Raw genomic sequence first — 20,085 nt, forward strand, 5'->3', positions numbered from 1 at the left:
ACCTAAGATATACAAGGTCTTTTTTAAATAGCCTGTATAACCATTGAGGAAAGCCGGGGAAATTCTTTTTCTTTAAAATCCTAACCCATTGCAAAATACGAAACTGTAGAGCACCACCTAAAACTATTCATCTAGGAGGGCTGGATTTGAGAGATAGTAGTGATATATGGTCTTAACCTAAGTAACAGAAACAGCAAAATCAACAAGTCATGTAAATTCAACAAATAATTTACAATAATTCTCAAATTTATGAAATAAAATTTTTAGAGTAACTTACAGTATTGTAAATTCAACCCCAAATAATCATAAAAGTTCTATCAAAGTCCAAAGGTAAAGAGGGTTCTGAACGAATTCCAATAATCATCAATGTGCTGCTGTACCCATAGCCTTGACTAGTTTGATGTTCCAATAGTCTTGATGTATGACAATAGTAAAATCCAGAATGGCCATGAAAATCACTATCATCCCAAAATAGTGTGTTAATCCAAATGTCCATAAGCACACTTTAATTCCAATGAATAATATAAATAAATAATTCCACTCAAATTATATCTAAACATGGCTAAAAGTGATTTCACAAAAATTGATATTCAAATTTGAATATATTATTTTGTTTACTTCCAAAAAATATATAAAATCCTAAGATACAATAAGATGACCAGGATGTGGGTTATTTCAAATGGAAATTTCTATTGAATTCAAAGAAAAGGTTAGTTCTGATTACTTAAATTTTAGCACCAATCTGACAAATCAGGTAGACCATAGGTTTTCCAAGGGGAAAACCAATGTAATGAACCATGTTGTTTACAAATGATTATTATCTTAACGTATAATCTACAATCATGGACAAAGCTTTTTAATATCTTGCTTAAAAATGACCTTACAATCTACAATTATGGACAAAAGTTGCACAAATAATATAGATCTATATTTCAAATAATACTTTGAAGAATGGTGGTAAACATATTAGTTGTTCCAGATAATGTTGTGTACTGACTATGACAAAACTAAGACATCATTGTAAAGTTTCATCATAAAATGTCTATTCAAAATGTACACTGCTATCAGCGAAATGGTTCCTGTATTGCTTGCTGGTTCTACTAATATCACTGCTTCTACACGTAAATAGGAATCTTGTTGAGTTTCACAAAGAGTCTTGTTTATCTCTCTCCCCCACTTCTCTGTTTTGGACTTTTAGGTATCAAAATAGGTCAAGATAATTTTGTAGCACAACCAATACTTCTGTGTTGGCAAAATCTATTTAAGTCAACATGTCAACAATTTTGTTTTCTGAAACATTAAGCCCAAGGTCCTCAATATCACACATTGCATCACATATGCCTGTTCAACTAAAGAGTTAATCTTTGCTTTAATTATCATGTTCGTAAGTCAACAAAGTTTACAAATCCAGGTTAGGGCTGTGAACCTTCAGCTCAAAGTCACACAACACTTTAGCACACTTATAAGTTATATTCAACTAGTCGAGAGAATTTTGATGGAATCCACAATGCAATCAAACTTGCTACTGCATTACCCTCTCTCTGAAGAGCAACTACCTTTTATAAACAGCAGAAAAAAAGTCTAATTTAAACATAACTCAGTGTACACTCACTTGTATACAAATGTCACCTGATCAAATTCCAAGAAGTCCTAAAGGGGACTTTTGTAGACAGGTTGGGTGTGCCATTACTCTTTCTTTTCTGTCTTCCATTTTTGTCATCACTGAATATAAACATTATCTGAGATCTTTAGAAAGAAATCTACTCATGTTTACATATACTGACTGATTTTGCAATTGTTAGTCAGAAACGTTTTAAGTTGCAGCAAAAATTAGATTTAGTGATTATTAATGACAAATCTGTCAAGTCCTGGGAACTGAACATATCTTGTGGGGGAAATTGTCAGCACCCACCCACCCCCAAACATGGAAAATATATTTTTGATTTGATTTGCAGAAAAAAGAACCAATTACACCAACTGTATTAGTGACAAAATAAATTATCTTGGAAGAAAAGAAAAAATATATACCTTGGTTTAAAGAAAATCTCATCCCCTTCCCCTCCAGCAAAATTAAATGGTCTGTCCCCCAAATGTGAAAGTGCTCCAAACTAACTGCTATCACATATGATGGTCTTGGCAAGTGGCTGAGGTCATGAGATATGAATGATTAAACACACCGAGTTTATATCATGTGAAACCACCAAGTTAGTAGCAGTAGATATAATTAACTACATTAATTAGACTTTTCACAACTTTTTGGTGATATTGGTTAACAAAACATGAGTTTCCAAATGATTTTATTCTCAATCTTATACCACACTCACTTATAAATTAGGTCAAACTGCAAAGAACAATGATCCTGATATGCCGTAGCATAGTTCACCTGCATGATGAGGGTCTACTTTGTTTATTCTATTGACTGTTCTTTACAAACTACACAGACCCAGATCTGCCAGCATATCTATGTGGCAGCAGATATAGGTCTTTGTAGTTGGACTAGTCTCATAAGTGAGTATATATGTTAAGTCTTTGGGGGAAATTCCAACATGGAAATAGTCAAAATGAATGATGGACAGCTAAATTACATAAATACATTATCAACAAGAATGGGTTATTTATGACAATAAAAGTATTTCACCAAGAAATGCTAATTTTAACACGTATTTGTTCTGTCGGCAGATTCCATAATGATGCATATATTAAAAACATAGCTAGTTCATGTGAACACAGAAAATAACTTCACTAATGATGCAGTCTAAGGGGCCCTGAGTGGCCGAGTGGTCTAAAGCACTCACCATTCTGGATCACTGCCATCTCACCTCTGTCTGCGTGGGTTCGAGTCCAAGTATTGGCTAGTGTGGGTACGTGGGAAAGCCTGTCAGTAGCTTATCGTGGGTCGTTGATTCTTCCCTGGGTTTTCCAGGGTTCTTCCTCCACCAGTTATACTGGCTGCCATGTATAGCCTATCTTGTGCTGAAAAATGGCGTCAAACCCTAGAACAACAACAACAACATGCAGTCTAATTAGTGCCAATCTGCTTCAATATCAGCACAACATGCACGGTTATCACTGAAACGTTGTGAAAGCTCCATGGAATTCAAAGAGATCAGTAAATGGATAAGAACAAAGCATACAGAAATCACAGCTTTATGGCATATCTCATTCTTTTCACTCTTCAACCTGTAAAAATCAACAGCCCATGGAATTCGGTACTAGTCAAACAAATCAACTGATTTAGCTAGTCAAGAGACTTATATTTCTCTGAAGTTACAACTATATGGTAACAAAAAAAATGACTGCGGTGTGACATGTTACCTATAGCTTCAAACTTTGTTATCTTTTTATCCCAGAGGGCAACAAATGTGTAGAAAAGAGCCACCACAAAGAAAATCACATCTCGGAGAAAGGGGCGCTGCATGCAGTCAATGGGACAGATAATTGATATTGTCCCAGCCACCACTGTTGTCACAAATACACCTGCTCCTGAATATAGAAAATTAATCATGATAATTTAAATCTTGGTAAATCTTGATGATCACATCAAGTGAGTTTTGAACATTCATGACAAAAAATTTCTTTACCCTGAAAAATGGCAGTGCATATACTGTATAACTATATTAATCTATTATTATTCCAAAACCTTTTTCAAAAATTTCACTGTCATCTTATATTAAAAATAATTTTACCCCTGTGAGACATATATACCCCGATGCCGACGAAAACAGTTCATGAACCGGAAAAAAGTATAATGGCAATATGTATGTATGTATGTATGTATACGTATGTATGTCTGTATGTATATGAGTATACTGCATATTATTATGCATGTACCTCCATGCTCCATAAGGAAACAAACACACATAACCAGAAAATGTTTAGAATTTCAGAGGCAATTTCAGGTAACAACTTATCCAAAGCATTAGAATTGACAGTGGTCCAGAAAATTGTTAAATATAACCTAATATACTGTGATGCCATTGCCACAACATATACCATCCATACTTGCATATAAGTCCAACTGTAAACAACACCAACATTGATCTGCCCTTACATAAAGCACCAGCAGATCAGGGTCAATGTTGTTTGCTTTACTAATTTCTCCTAACAAATTGCTGTGACCCAGATCTGTTATCTGCTAGCGATATTTGCAACGGCAAATCTGGGAATGTACAATTTGCAGTTGGTCTTGACTTACAAGTGAGCAATTTATTTTATGCTAAGCAGTGAATTACTTGATTTTCTAATTAAAATAATATTGATATTTCACTGTAGTGACAAAATATCAATATTTTTTCACTACATGAACTACTTTTTGGGGTCAGAGCATACTTACCTCCCTTTGATTTTCTGTTAGTGAACTACTTTTTCCTTATGTAGTGGTTGTTTCCTTATTAATAATTCCTGTCTACTATCCTTGAAACTTGTAGATTGTTATTCTGGAAATATCAGCTAATTTTGATCAATCTGATGTGGCACTAATTTTGTGTGCAGGTACACATAGCACAGCATAACATGTACGGTAAACAGCTGACATTACCGTAAGAAATCTGCTACTTCACTGTGTCACAAACATTAGGTAGCCAACATATGTGAGCATAAAATAAAAAGAATATTTGATTGAAATGAGTGAATAACAGATACATTTCATCTCGTGGGTAAAAAACTCAGCCAAACAAAATTCTTGAAACAAACAAATCCAGAATAATGAATTAGCATGGTTTTAAATGACCTTGTTCTGCTGTGTATATCCAACATAAATATTCAGCAGATCACCCTTTGATTTCAATCCACTCAGTCAATGCAATGAAATTAACATAAAGCACTTTATCAACAAAAGTATCCAATTCCTTGATGAACTAATCAGGATATATGGTCTTAATCTAAGTAACAGAAACAGCAAAATCAACAAGTTATGCAAATTCAACAAATAATTTACAACAATTCTCAAATTTATGAAATAAATTTTTTAGAGTAACTAACAGTATTGTAAATTCAACCCCAAATAATCATAAAAGTTCTATCAAAGTCCAAAGGTAAAGAGGGTTCTGAACAAATTCCAATAATCATCAATGTGCTGCTGTACCCATAGCCTTGACTAGTTTGATGTTCCAATAGTCTTGACATATGACAATGGTAAAATCCACAAGGGCCATGAAAATCACTATCATCCCAAAATAGTGTGTTAATCCAAATGTCCATAAGCACACTTTAATTCCAATGAATAATATAAATAAATAATTCCACTCAAATTATATCTAAACATGGCTAAAAGTGATTTCACAAAAATTGATATTCAAATTTGAATATATTATTTTGTTTACTTCCAAAAAATATATAAAATCCTAAGATACAATAAGATGACCAGGGTTATTTCAAATGGAAATTTCTATTGAATTCAAAGAAAAGGTTAGTTCTGATTACTTAAATTTTAGCACCAATCTGACAAATCAGGTAGACCATAGGTTTTCCAAGGGGAAAACCAATGTAATGAACCATGTTGTTTACAAATGATTATTATCTTAACGTATAATCTACAATCATGGACAAAGCTTTTTAATATCTTGCTTAAAAATGACCTTACAATCTACAATTATGGACAAAAGTTGCACAAATAATATAGATCTATATTTCAAATAATACTTTGAAGAATGGTGGTAAACATATTAGTTGTTCCAGATAATGTTGTGTACTGACTATGACAAAACTAAGACATCATTGTAAAGTTTCATCATAAAATGTTTATTCAAAATGTACACTGCTATCAGCGAAATGGTTCCTGTATTGCTTGCTGGTTCTACTAATATCACTGCTTCTACACGTAAATAGGAATCTTGTTGAGTTTCACAAAGAGTCTTGTTTATCTCTCTCCCCCACTTCTCTGTTTTGGACTTTTAGGTATCAAAATAGGTCAAGATAATTTTGTAGCACAACCAATACTTCTGTGTTGGCAAAATCTATTTAAGTCAACATGTCAACAATTTTGTTTTCTGAAACATTAAGCCCAAGGTCCTCAATATCACACATTGCATCACATATGCCTGTTCAACTAAAGAGTTAATCTTTGCTTTAATTATCATGTTCGCAAGTCAACAAAGTTTACAAATCCAGGTTAGGGCTGTGAACCTTCAGCTCAAAGTCACACAACACTTTAGCACACTTATAAGTTATATTCAACTAGTCGAGAGAATTTTGATGGAATCCACAATGCAATCAAACTTGCTACTGCATTACCCTCTCTCTGAAGAGCAACTACCTTTTATAAACAGCAGAAAAAAAGTCTAATTTAAACATAACTCAGTGTACACTCACTTGTATAAAAATGTCACCTGATCAAATTCCAAGAAGTCCTAAAGGGGACTTTTGTAGACAGGTTGGGTGTGCCATTACTCTTTCTTTTCTGTCTTCCATTTTTGTCATCACTGAATATAAACATTATCTGAGATCTTTAGAAAGAAATCTACTCATGTTTATATATACTGACTGATTTTGCAATTGTTAGTCAGAAACGTTTTAAGTTGCAGCAAAAATTAGATTTAGTGATTATTAATGACAAATCTGTCGAGTCCTGGGAACTGAACATATCTTGTGGGGGAAATTGTCAGCACCCACCCACCCACCCCAAACTTGGAAAATATATTTTTGATTTGATTTGCAGAAAAAAGAACCAATTACACCAACTGTATTAGTGACAAAATAAATTATCTTGGAAGAAAAAAAAAAATATATACCTTGGTTTAAAGAAAATCTCATCCCCTTCCCCTCCAGCAAAATTAAATGGTCTGTCCCCCAAATGTGAAAGTGCTCCAAACTAACTGCTATCACATATGCTGGTCTTGGCAAGTGGCTGAGGTCATGAGATATGAATGATTAAACACACTGAGTTTATATCATGTGAAACCACCAAGTTAGTAGCAGTAGATATAATTAACTACATTAATTAGACTTTTCACAACTTTTTGGTGATATTGGTTAACAAAACATGAGTTTCCAAATGATTTTATTCTCAATCTTATACCACACTCACTTATAAATTAGGTCAAACTGCAAAGAACAATGATCCTGATATGCCGTAGCATAGTTCACCTGCATGATGAGGGTCTACTTTGTTTATTCTATTGACTGTTCTTTACAAACTACACAGACCCAGATCTGCCAGCATATCTATGTGGCAGCAGATATAGGTCTTTGTAGTTGGACTAGTCTCATAAGTGAGTATATATGTTAAGTCTTTGGGGGAAATTCCAACATGGAAATAGTCAAAATGAATGATGGACAGCTAAATTACATAAATACATTATCAACAAGAATGGGTTATTTATGACAATAAAAGTATTTCACCAAGAAATGCTAATTTTAACACGTATTTGTTCTGTCGGCAGATTCCATAATGATGCATATATTAAAAACATAGCTAGTTCATGTGAACACAGAAAATAACTTCACTAATGATGCAGTCTAAGGGGCCCTGAGTGGCCGAGTGGTCTAAAGCACTCACCATTCTGGATCACTGCCATCTCACCTCTGTCTGCGTGGGTTCGAGTCCAAGTATTGGCTAGTGTGGGTACGTGGGAAAGCCTGTCAGTAGCTTATCGTGGGTCGTTGATTCTTCCCTGGGTTTTCCAGGGTTCTTCCTCCACCAGTTATACTGGCTGCCATGTATAGCCTATCTTGTGCTGAAAAATGGCGTCAAACCCTAGAACAACAACAACAACATGCAGTCTAATTAGTGCCAATCTGCTTCAATATCAGCACAACATGCACGGTTATCACTGAAACGTTGTGAAAGCTCCATGGAATTCAAAGAGATCAGTAAATGGATAAGAACAAAGCATACAGAAATCACAGCTTTATGGCATATCTCATTCTTTTCACTCTTCAACCTGTAAAAATCAACAGCCCATGGAATTCGGTACTAGTCAAACAAATCAACTGATTTAGCTAGTCAAGAGACTTATATTTCTCTGAAGTTACAACTATATGGTAACAAAAAAAATGACTGCGGTGTGACATGTTACCTATAGCTTCAAACTTTGTTATCTTTTTATCCCAGAGGGCAACAAATGTGTAGAAAAGAGCCACCACAAAGAAAATCACATCTCGGAGAAAGGGGCGCTGCATGCAGTCAATGGGACAGATAATTGATATTGTCCCAGCCACCACTGTTGTCACAAATACACCTGCTCCTGAATATAGAAAATTAATCATGATAATTTAAATCTTGGTAAATCTTGATGATCACATCAAGTGAGTTTTGAACATTCATGACAAAAAATTTCTTTACCCTGAAAAATGGCAGTGCATATACTGTATAACTATATTAATCTATTATTATTCCAAAACCTTTTTCAAAAATTTCACTGTCATCTTATATTAAAAATAATTTTACCCCTGTGAGACATATATACCCCGATGCCGACGAAAACAGTTCATGAACCGGAAAAAAGTATAATGGCAATATGTATGTATGTATGTATGTATACGTATGTATGTCTGTATGTATATGAGTATACTGCATATTATTATGCATGTACCTCCATGCTCCATAAGGAAACAAACACACATAACCAGAAAATGTTTAGAATTTCAGAGGCAATTTCAGGTAACAACTTATCCAAAGCATTAGAATTGACAGTGGTCCAGAAAATTGTTAAATATAACCTAATATACTGTGATGCCATTGCCACAACATATACCATCCATACTTGCATATAAGTCCAACTGTAAACAACACCAACATTGATCTGCCCTTACATAAAGCACCAGCAGATCAGGGTCAATGTTGTTTGCTTTACTAATTTCTCCTAACAAATTGCTGTGACCCAGATCTGTTATCTGCTAGCGATATTTGCAACGGCAAATCTGGGAATGTACAATTTGCAGTTGGTCTTGACTTACAAGTGAGCAATTTATTTTATGCTAAGCAGTGAATTACTTGATTTTCTAATTAAAATAATATTGATATTTCACTGTAGTGACAAAATATCAATATTTTTTCACTACATGAACTACTTTTTGGGGTCAGAGCATACTTACCTCCCTTTGATTTTCTGTTAGTGAACTACTTTTTCCTTATGTAGTGGTTGTTTCCTTATTAATAATTCCTGTCTACTATCCTTGAAACTTGTAGATTGTTATTCTGGAAATATCAGCTAATTTTGATCAATCTGATGTGGCACTAATTTTGTGTGCAGGTACACATAGCACAGCATAACATGTACGGTAAACAGCTGACATTACCGTAAGAAATCTGCTACTTCACTGTGTCACAAACATTAGGTAGCCAACATATGTGAGCATAAAATAAAAAGAATATTTGATTGAAATGAGTGAATAACAGATACATTTCATCTCGTGGGTAAAAAACTCAGCCAAACAAAATTCTTGAAACAAACAAATCCAGAATAATGAATTAGCATGGTTTTAAATGACCTTGTTCTGCTGTGTATATCCAACATAAATATTCAGCAGATCACCCTTTGATTTCAATCCACTCAGTCAATGCAATGAAATTAACATAAAGCACTTTATCAACAAAAGTATCCAATTCCTTGATGAACTAATCAGGATATATGGTCTTAATCTAAGTAACAGAAACAGCAAAATCAACAAGTTATGCAAATTCAACAAATAATTTACAACAATTCTCAAATTTATGAAATAAATTTTTTAGAGTAACTAACAGTATTGTAAATTCAACCCCAAATAATCATAAAAGTTCTATCAAAGTCCAAAGGTAAAGAGGGTTCTGAACAAATTCCAATAATCATCAATGTGCTGCTGTACCCATAGCCTTGACTAGTTTGATGTTCCAATAGTCTTGACATATGACAATGGTAAAATCCACAAGGGCCATGAAAATCACTATCATCCCAAAATAGTGTGTTAATCCAAATGTCCATAAGCACACTTTAATTCCAATGAATAATATAAATAAATAATTCCACTCAAATTATATCTAAACATGGCTAAAAGTGATTTCACAAAAATTGATATTCAAATTTGAATATATTATTTTGTTTACTTCCGAAAAATATATAAAATCCTAAGATACAATAAGATGACCAGGGTTATTTCAAATGGAAATTTCTATTGAATTCAAAGAAAAGGTTAGTTCTGATTACTTAAATTTTAGCACCAATCTGACAAATCAGGTAGACCATAGGTTTTCCAAGGGGAAAACCAATGTAATGAACCATGTTGTTTACAAATGATTATTATCTTAACGTATAATCTACAATCATGGACAAAGCTTTTTAATATCTTGCTTAAAAATGACCTTACAATCTACAATTATGGACAAAAGTTGCACAAATAATATAGCTCTATATTTCAAATAATACTTTGAAGAATGGTGGTAAACATATTAGTTGTTCCAGATAATGTTGTGTACTGACTATGACAAAACTAAGACATCATTGTAAAGTTTCATCATAAAATGTCTATTCAAAATGTACACTGCTATCAGCGAAATGGTTCCTGTATTGCTTGCTGGTTCTACTAATATCACTGCTTCTACACGTAAATAGGAATCTTGTTGAGTTTCACAAAGAGTCTTGTTTATCTCTCTCCCCCACTTCTCTGTTTTGGACTTTTAGGTATCAAAATAGGTCAAGATAATTTTGTAGCACAACCAATACTTCTGTGTTGGCAAAATCTATTTAAGTCAACATGTCAACAATTTTGTTTTCTGAAACATTAAGCCCAAGGTCCTCAATATCACACATTGCATCACATATGCCTGTTCAACTAAAGAGTTAATCTTTGCTTTAATTATCATGTTCGCAAGTCAACAAAGTTTACAAATCCAGGTTAGGGCTGTGAACCTTCAGCTCAAAGTCACACAACACTTTAGCACACTTATAAGTTATATTCAACTAGTCGAGAGAATTTTGATGGAATCCACAATGCAATCAAACTTGCTACTGCATTACCCTCTCTCTGAAGAGCAACTACCTTTTATAAACAGCAGAAAAAAAGTCTAATTTAAACATAACTCAGTGTACACTCACTTGTATACAAATGTCACCTGATCAAATTCCAAGAAGTCCTAAAGGGGACTTTTGTAGACAGGTTGGGTGTGCCATTACTCTTTCTTTTCTGTCTTCCATTTTTGTCATCACTGAATATAAACATTATCTGAGATCTTTAGAAAGAAATCTACTCATGTTTATATATACTGACTGATTTTGCAATTGTTAGTCAGAAACGTTTTAAGTTGCAGCAAAAATTAGATTTAGTGATTATTAATGACAAATCTGTCGAGTCCTGGGAACTGAACATATCTTGTGGGGGAAATTGTCAGCACCCACCCACCCACCCCAAACTTGGAAAATATATTTTTGATTTGATTTGCAGAAAAAAGAACCAATTACACCAACTGTATTAGTGACAAATAAAATTATCTTGGAAGAAAAGAAAAAATATATACCTTGGTTTAAAGAAAATCTCATCCCCTTCCCCTCCAGCAAAATTAAATGGTCTGTCCCCCAAATGTGAAAGTGCTCCAAACTAACTGCTATCACATATGCTGGTCTTGGCAAGTGGCTGAGGTCATGAGATATGAATGATTAAACACACTGAGTTTATATCATGTGAAACCACCAAGTTAGTAGCAGTAGATATAATTAACTACATTAATTAGACTTTTCACAACTTTTTGGTGATATTGGTTAACAAAACATGAGTTTCCAAATGATTTTATTCTCAATCTTATACCACACTCACTTATAAATTAGGTCAAACTGCAAAGAACAATGATCCTGATATGCCGTAGCATAGTTCACCTGCATGATGAGGGTCTACTTTGTTTATTCTATTGACTGTTCTTTACAAACTACACAGACCCAGATCTGCCAGCATATCTATGTGGCAGCAGATATAGGTCTTTGTAGTTGGACTAGTCTCATAAGTGAGTATATATGTTAAGTCTTTGGGGGAAATTCCAACATGGAAATAGTCAAAATGAATGATGGACAGCTAAATTACATAAATACATTATCAACAAGAATGGGTTATTTATGACAATAAAAGTATTTCACCAAGAAATGCTAATTTTAACACGTATTTGTTCTGTCGGCAGATTCCATAATGATGCATATATTAAAAACATAGCTAGTTCATGTGAACACAGAAAATAACTTCACTAATGATGCAGTCTAAGGGACCCTGAGTGGAAAAGTGGTCTAAAGCGCTCACCATTCTGGATCACTGCCATCTCACCTCTGTCTGCGTGGGTTCGAGTCCAAGTATTGGCTAGTGTGGGTACGTGGGAAAGCCTGTCAGTAGCTTCTCGTGGGTCGTTGATTCTTCCCTGGGTTTTCCAGGGTTCTTCCTCCACCAGTTATACTGGCTGCCATGTATAGCCTATCTTGTGCTGAAAAATGGCGTTAAACCCTAGAACAACAACAACAACATGCAGTCTAATTAGTGCCAATCTGCTTCAATATCAGCACAACATGCACGGTTATCACTGAAACGTTGTGAAAGCTCCATGGAATTCAAAGAGATCAGTAAATGGATAAGAATAAAACATACAGAAATCACAGCATTATGACATATCTCATTCTTTTCACTCTTCAACCTGTAAAAATCAACAGCCCATGGAATTTGGTACTAGTCAAACAAATCAACTGATTTAGCTAGTCAAGAGACTTATATTTCTCTGAAGTTACAACTGTATGGTAACAAAAAAAATGACTGCGGTGTGACATGTTACCTATAGCTTCAAACTTTGTTATCTTTTTATCCCAGAGGACAACAAATGTGTAGAAAAGAGCCACCACAAAGAAAATCACATCTCGGAGAAAGGGGCGCTGCATGCAGTCAAAGGGACAGATAATTGATATTGTCCCAGCCACCACTGTTGTCACAAATACACCTGCTCCTGAATATAGAAAATTAATCATGATAATTTAAATCTTGGTAAATCTTGATATCACATCAAGCGAGTTTTGAACATTCATGACAAAAAATTTCTTTAACCTGAAAAATGGCAGTGCATATACTATATAACTATATTAATCTATTATTATTCCAAAACCTTTTTCAAAAATTTCACTGTCATCTTATATTAAAAATAATTTTACCCTTGTGAGACATATATATCCCGATGCCGACGAAAACAGTTCATGAACTGGAAAAAAGTATAATGGCAACATGTATGTATGTTTGTATGTATACGTATGTATGTCTGTATGTATATGAGTATACTGCATATTATTATGCATGTACCTCCATGCTCCATAAGGAAACAAACACACATAACCAGAAAATGTTTAGAATTTCAGAGGCAATTTCAGGTATCAACTTATCCAAAGCATTAGAATTGACAGTGGTCTAGAAAATTGTTAAATATAACCTAATACACTGTGATGCCATTGCTACAACATATACCATTAATACTTGCATATAAATCCAACTGTAAACAACACCAACATTGATCTGCCCTTACATAAAGCACCAGCAGATCAGGGTCAATGTTGTTTGCTTTACTAATTTCTCCTAACAATTGCTGTGACCCAGATCTGTTATCTGCTAGCGATATTTGCAACGGCAAATCTGGGAATGTACAATTTGCAGTTGGTCTTGACTTACAAGTGAGCAATTTATTTTATGCTAAGCAGTGAATTACTTGATTTTCTAATTAAAATAATATTGATATTTCACTGTAGTGACAAAATATCAATATTTTTTCACTACATGAACTACTTTTTGGGGTCAGAGCATACTTACCTCCCTTTGATTTTCTGTTAGTGAACTACTTTTTCCTTATGTAGTGGTTGTTTCCTTATTAATAATTCCTGTCTACTATCCTTGAAACTTGTAGATTGTTATTCTGGAAATATCAGCTAATTTTGATCAATCTGATGTGGCACTAATTTTGTGCGCAGGTACACATAGCACAGCATAACATGTACGGTAAACAGCCGACATTACCGTAAGAAATCTGCTACTTCACTGTGTCACAAACATTAGGTAGCCACATATTTGAGCATAAAATAAAAAGAATATTTGCTTGAAATGAGTGAATAACAGATACATTTCATCTCGTGGGTAAAAAACTCAGCCAAACAAAATTCTTGAAACAAACAAATCCAGAATAATGAATTAGCATGGTTTTAAATGACCTTGTTCTGCTGTGTATATCCAACATAAATATTCAGCAGATCACCCTTTGATTTCAATCCACTCAGTCAATGCAATGAAATTAACATAAAGCACTTTATCAACAAAAGTATCTAATTCCTTTATGAACTAATCAGGATATATGGTCTTAATCTAAGTAACAGAAACAGCAAAATCAACAAGTTATGCAAATTCAACAAATAATTTACAACAATTCTCAAATTTATGAAATAAATTTTTTAGAGTAACTAACAGTATTGTAAATTCAACCCCAAATAATCATAAAAGTTCTATCAAAGTCCAAAGGTAAAGAGGGTTCTGAACAAATTCCAATAATCATCAATGTGCTGCTGTACCCATAGCCTTGACTAGTTTGATGTTCCAATAGTCTTGACATATGACAATGGTAAAATCCACAAGGGCCATGAAAATCACTATCATCCCAAAATAGTGTGTTAATCCAAATGTCCATAAGCACACTTTAATTCCAATGAATAATATAAATAAATAATTCCACTCAAATTATATCTAAACATGGCTAAAAGTGATTTCACAAAAATTGATATTCAAATTTGAATATATTATTTTGTTTACTTCCGAAAAATATATAAAATCCTAAGATACAATAAGATGACCAGGGTTATTTCAAATGGAAATTTCTATTGAATTCAAAGAAAAGGTTAGTTCTGATTACTTAAATTTTAGCACCAATCTGACAAATCAGGTAGACCATAGGTTTTCCAAGGGGAAAACCAATGTAATGAACCATGTTGTTTACAAATGATTATTATCTTAACGTATAATCTACAATCATGGACAAAGCTTTTTAATATCTTGCTTAAAAATGACCTTACAATCTACAATTATGGACAAAAGTTGCACAAATAATATAGCTCTATATTTCAAATAATACTTTGAAGAATGGTGGTAAACATATTAGTTGTTCCAGATAATGTTGTGTACTGACTATGACAAAACTAAGACATCATTGTAAAGTTTCATCATAAAATGTCTATTCAAAATGTACACTGCTATCAGCGAAATGGTTCCTGTATTGCTTGCTGGTTCTACTAATATCACTGCTTCTACACGTAAATAGGAATCTTGTTGAGTTTCACAAAGAGTCTTGTTTATCTCTCTCCCCCACTTCTCTGTTTTGGACTTTTAGGTATCAAAATAGGTCAAGATAATTTTGTAGCACAACCAATACTTCTGTGTTGGCAAAATCTATTTAAGTCAACATGTCAACAATTTTGTTTTCTGAAACATTAAGCCCAAGGTCCTCAATATCACACATTGCATCACATATGCCTGTTCAACTAAAGAGTTAATCTTTGCTTTAATTATCATGTTCGCAAGTCAACAAAGTTTACAAATCCAGGTTAGGGCTGTGAACCTTCAGCTCAAAGTCACACAACACTTTAGCACACTTATAAGTTATATTCAACTAGTCGAGAGAATTTTGATGGAATCCACAATGCAATCAAACTTGCTACTGCATTACCCTCTCTCTGAAGAGCAACTACCTTTTATAAACAGCAGAAAAAAAGTCTAATTTAAACATAACTCAGTGTACACTCACTTGTATACAAATGTCACCTGATCAAATTCCAAGAAGTCCTAAAGGGGACTTTTGTAGACAGGTTGGGTGTGCCATTACTCTTTCTTTTCTGTCTTCCATTTTTGTCATCACTGAATATAAACATTATCTGAGATCTTTAGAAAGAAATCTACTCATGTTTATATATACTGACTGATTTTGCAATTGTTAGTCAGAAACGTTTTAAGTTGCAGCAAAAATTAGATTTAGTGATTATTAATGACAAATCTGTCGAGTCCTGGGAACTGAACATATCTTGTGGGGGAAATTGTCAGCACCCACCCACCCACCCCAAACTTGGAAAATATATTTTTGATTTGATTTGCAGAAAAAAGAACCAATTACACCAACTGTATTAGTGACAAAATAAATTATCTTGGAAGAAAAGAAAAAATATATACCTTGGTTTAAAGAAAATCTCATCCCCTTCCCCTCCAGCAAAATTAAATGGTATGTCCCCCAAATGTGAAAGTGCTCCAAACTAACTGCTATCACATATGCTGGTCTTGGCAAGTGGCTGAGGTCATGAGATATGAATGATTAAACACACTGAGTTTATATCATGTGAAACCACCAAGTTAGTAGCAGTAGATATAATTAACTACATTAATTAGACTTTTCACAACTTTTTGGTGATATTGGTTAACAAAACATGAGTTTCCAAATGATTTTATTCTCAATCTTATACCACACTCACTTATAAATTAGGTCAAACTGCAAAGAACAATGATCCTGATATGCCGTAGCATAGTTCACCTGCATGATGAGGGTCTACTTTGTTTATTCTATTGACTGTTCTTTACAAACTACACAGACCCAGATCTGCCAGCATATCTATGTGGCAGCAGATATAGGTCTTTGTAGTTGGACTAGTCTCATAAGTGAGTATATATGTTAAGTCTTTGGGGGAAATTCCAACATGGAAATAGTCAAAATGAATGATGGACAGCTAAATTACATAAATACATTATCAACAAGAATGGGTTATTTATGACAATAAAAGTATTTCACCAAGAAATGCTAATTTTAACACGTATTTGTTCTGTCGGCAGATTCCATAATGATGCATATATTAAAAACATAGCTAGTTCATGTGAACACAGAAAATAACTTCACTAATGATGCAGTCTAAGGGACCCTGAGTGGCCAAGTGGTCTAAAGCGCTCACCATTCTGGATCAATGCCATCTCACCTCTGTCTGCGTGGGTTCGAGTCCAAGTATTGGCTAGTGTGGGTACGTGGGAAAGCCTGTCAGTAGCTTCTCGTGGGTCGTTGATTCTTCCCTGGGTTTTCCAGGGTTCTTCCTCCACCAGTTATACTGGCTGCCATGTATAGCCTATCTTGTGCTGAAAAATGGCGTTAAACCCTAGAACAACAACAACAACATGCAGTCTAATTAGTGCCAATCTGCTTCAATATCAGCACAACATGCACGGTTATCACTGAAACGTTGTGAAAGCTCCATGGAATTCAAAGAGATCAGTAAATGGATAAGAATAAAACATACAGAAATCACAGCATTATGACATATCTCATTCTTTTCACTCTTCAACCTGTAAAAATCAACAGCCCATGGAATTTGGTACTAGTCAAACAAATCAACTGATTTAGCTAGTCAAGAGACTTATATTTCTCTGAAGTTACAACTGTATGGTAACAAAAAAAATGACTGCGGTGTGACATGTTACCTATAGCTTCAAACTTTGTTATCTTTTTATCCCAGAGGACAACAAATGTGTAGAAAAGAGCCACCACAAAGAAAATCACATCTCGGAGAAAGGGGCGCTGCATGCAGTCAAAGGGACAGATAATTGATATTGTCCCAGCCACCACTGTTGTCACAAATACACCTGCTCCTGAATATAGAAAACTAATCATGATAATTTAAATCTTGGTAAATCTTGATATCACATCAAGCGAGTTTTGAACATTCATGACAAAAAATTTCTTTAACCTGAAAAATGGCAGTGCATATACTATATAACTATATTAATCTATTATTATTCCAAAACCTTTTTCAAAAATTTCACTGTCATCTTATATTAAAAATAATTTTACCCTTGTGAGACATATATATCCCGATGCCGACGAAAACAGTTCATGAACTGGAAAAAAGTATAATGGCAACATGTATGTATGTTTGTATGTATACGTATGTATGTCTGTATGTATATGAGTATACTGCATATTATTATGCATGTACCTCCATGCTCCATAAGGAAACAAGCACACATAACCAGAAAATGTTTAGAATTTCAGAGGCAATTTCAGGTATCAACTTATCCAAAGCATTAGAATTGACAGTGGTCTAGAAAATTGTTAAATATAACCTAATACACTGTGATGCCATTGCTACAACATATACCATTAATACTTGCATATAAGTCCAACTGTAAACAACACCAACATTGATCTGCCCTTACATAAAGCACCAGCAGATCAGGGTCAATGTTGTTTGCTTTACTAATTTCTCCTAACAAATTGCTGTGACCCAGATCTGTTATCTGCTAGCGATATTTGCAACGGCAAATCTGGGAATGTACAATTTGCAGTTGGTCTTGACTTACAAGTGAGCAATTTATTTTATGCTAAGCAGTGAATTACTTGATTTTCTAATTAAAATAATATTGATATTTCACTGTAGTGACAAAATATCAATATTTTTTCACTACATGAACTACTTTTTGGGGTCAGAGCATACTTACCTCCCTTTGATTTTCTGTTAGTGAACTACTTTTTCCTTATGTAGTGGTTGTTTCCTTATTAATAATTCCTGTCTACTATCCTTGAAACTTGTAGATTGTTATTCTGGAAATATCAGCTAATTTTGATCAATCTGATGTGGCACTAATTTTGTGCGCAGGTACACATAGCACAGCATAACATGTACGGTAAACAGCCGACATTACCGTAAGAAATCTGCTACTTCACTGTGTCACAAACATTAGGTAGCCACATATTTGAGCATAAAATAAAAAGAATATTTGCTTGAAATGAGTGAATAACAGATACATTTCATCTCGTGGGTAAAAAACTCAGCCAAACAAAATTCTTGAAACAAACAAATCCAGAATAATGAATTAGCATGGTTTTAAATGACCTTGTTCTGCTGTGTATATCCAACATAAATATTCAGCAGATCACCCTTTGATTTCAATCCACTCAGTCAATGCAATGAAATTAACATAAAGCACTTTATCAACAAAAGTATCCAATTCCTTTATGAACTAATCAGGATATATGGTCTTAATCTAAGTAACAGAAACAGCAAAATCAACAAGTTATGCAAATTCAACAAATAATTTACAACAATTCTCAAATTTATGAAATAAATTTTTTAGAGTAACTAACAGTATTGTAAATTCAACCCCAAATAATCATAAAAGTTCTATCAAAGTCCAAAGGTAAAGAGGGTTCTGAACAAATTCCAATAATCATCAATGTGCTGCTGTACCCATAGCCTTGACTAGTTTGATGTTCCAATAGTCTTGACATATGACAATGGTAAAATCCACAAGGGCCATGAAAATCACTATCATCCCAAAATAGTGTGTTAATCCAAATGTCCATAAGCACACTTTAATTCCAATGAATAATATAAATAAATAATTCCACTCAAATTATATCTAAACATGGCTAAAAGTGATTTCACAAAAATTGATATTCAAATTTGAATATATTATTTTGTTTACTTCCGAAAAATATATAAAATCCTAAGATACAATAAGATGACCAGGGTTATTTCAAATGGAAATTTCTATTGAATTCAAAGAAAAGGTTAGTTCTGATTACTTAAATTTTAGCACCAATCTGACAAATCAGGTAGACCATAGGTTTTCCAAGGGGAAAACCAATGTAATGAACCATGTTGTTTACAAATGATTATTATCTTAACGTATAATCTACAATCATGGACAAAGCTTTTTAATATCTTGCTTAAAAATGACCTTACAATCTACAATTATGGACAAAAGTTGCACAAATAATATAGCTCTATATTTCAAATAATACTTTGAAGAATGGTGGTAAACATATTAGTTGTTCCAGATAATGTTGTGTACTGACTATGACAAAACTAAGACATCATTGTAAAGTTTCATCATAAAATGTCTATTCAAAATGTACACTGCTATCAGCGAAATGGTTCCTGTATTGCATGCTGGTTTTACTAATATCACTGCTTCTACACGTAAATAGGAATCTTGTTGAGTTTCACAAAGAGTCTTGTTTATCTCTCTCCCCCACTTCTCTGTTTTGGACTTTTAGGTATCAAAATAGGTCAAGATAATTTTGTAGCACAACCAATACTTCTGTGTTGGCAAAATCTATTTAAGTCAACATGTCAACAATTTTGTTTTCTG

General features: G+C 33.8%; 1 protein-coding gene across 3 annotated transcripts in view; it reads right to left on the minus strand.

The window, feature by feature from the left end:
• The window catches only part of LOC149776780 (uncharacterized), a 52,456-nt gene that overhangs the window by 20,713 nt on the left and 11,658 nt on the right, over positions 1-20,085 (minus strand). For all 3 annotated transcript variants that reach the window (XM_089941458.1, XM_089941457.1, XM_089941459.1), the window contains 4 exons: positions 17,413-17,580; positions 12,716-12,883; positions 8,016-8,183; positions 3,316-3,483 (listed from right to left, as the gene is read on the minus strand). In XM_089941458.1, the coding sequence (XP_089797584.1) occupies positions 3,316-3,483; positions 8,016-8,183; positions 12,716-12,883; positions 17,413-17,580 (672 nt within the window). The remainder of the gene's footprint in view (positions 1-3,315; positions 3,484-8,015; positions 8,184-12,715; positions 12,884-17,412; positions 17,581-20,085) is intronic.

The sequence above is a fragment of the Sinohyriopsis cumingii genome, chromosome 18 (assembly GCF_028554795.1).
Source record: "Sinohyriopsis cumingii isolate HCF-2022 chromosome 18, ASM2855479v2, whole genome shotgun sequence".
Taxonomy (NCBI): domain Eukaryota; kingdom Metazoa; phylum Mollusca; class Bivalvia; order Unionida; family Unionidae; genus Sinohyriopsis; species Sinohyriopsis cumingii.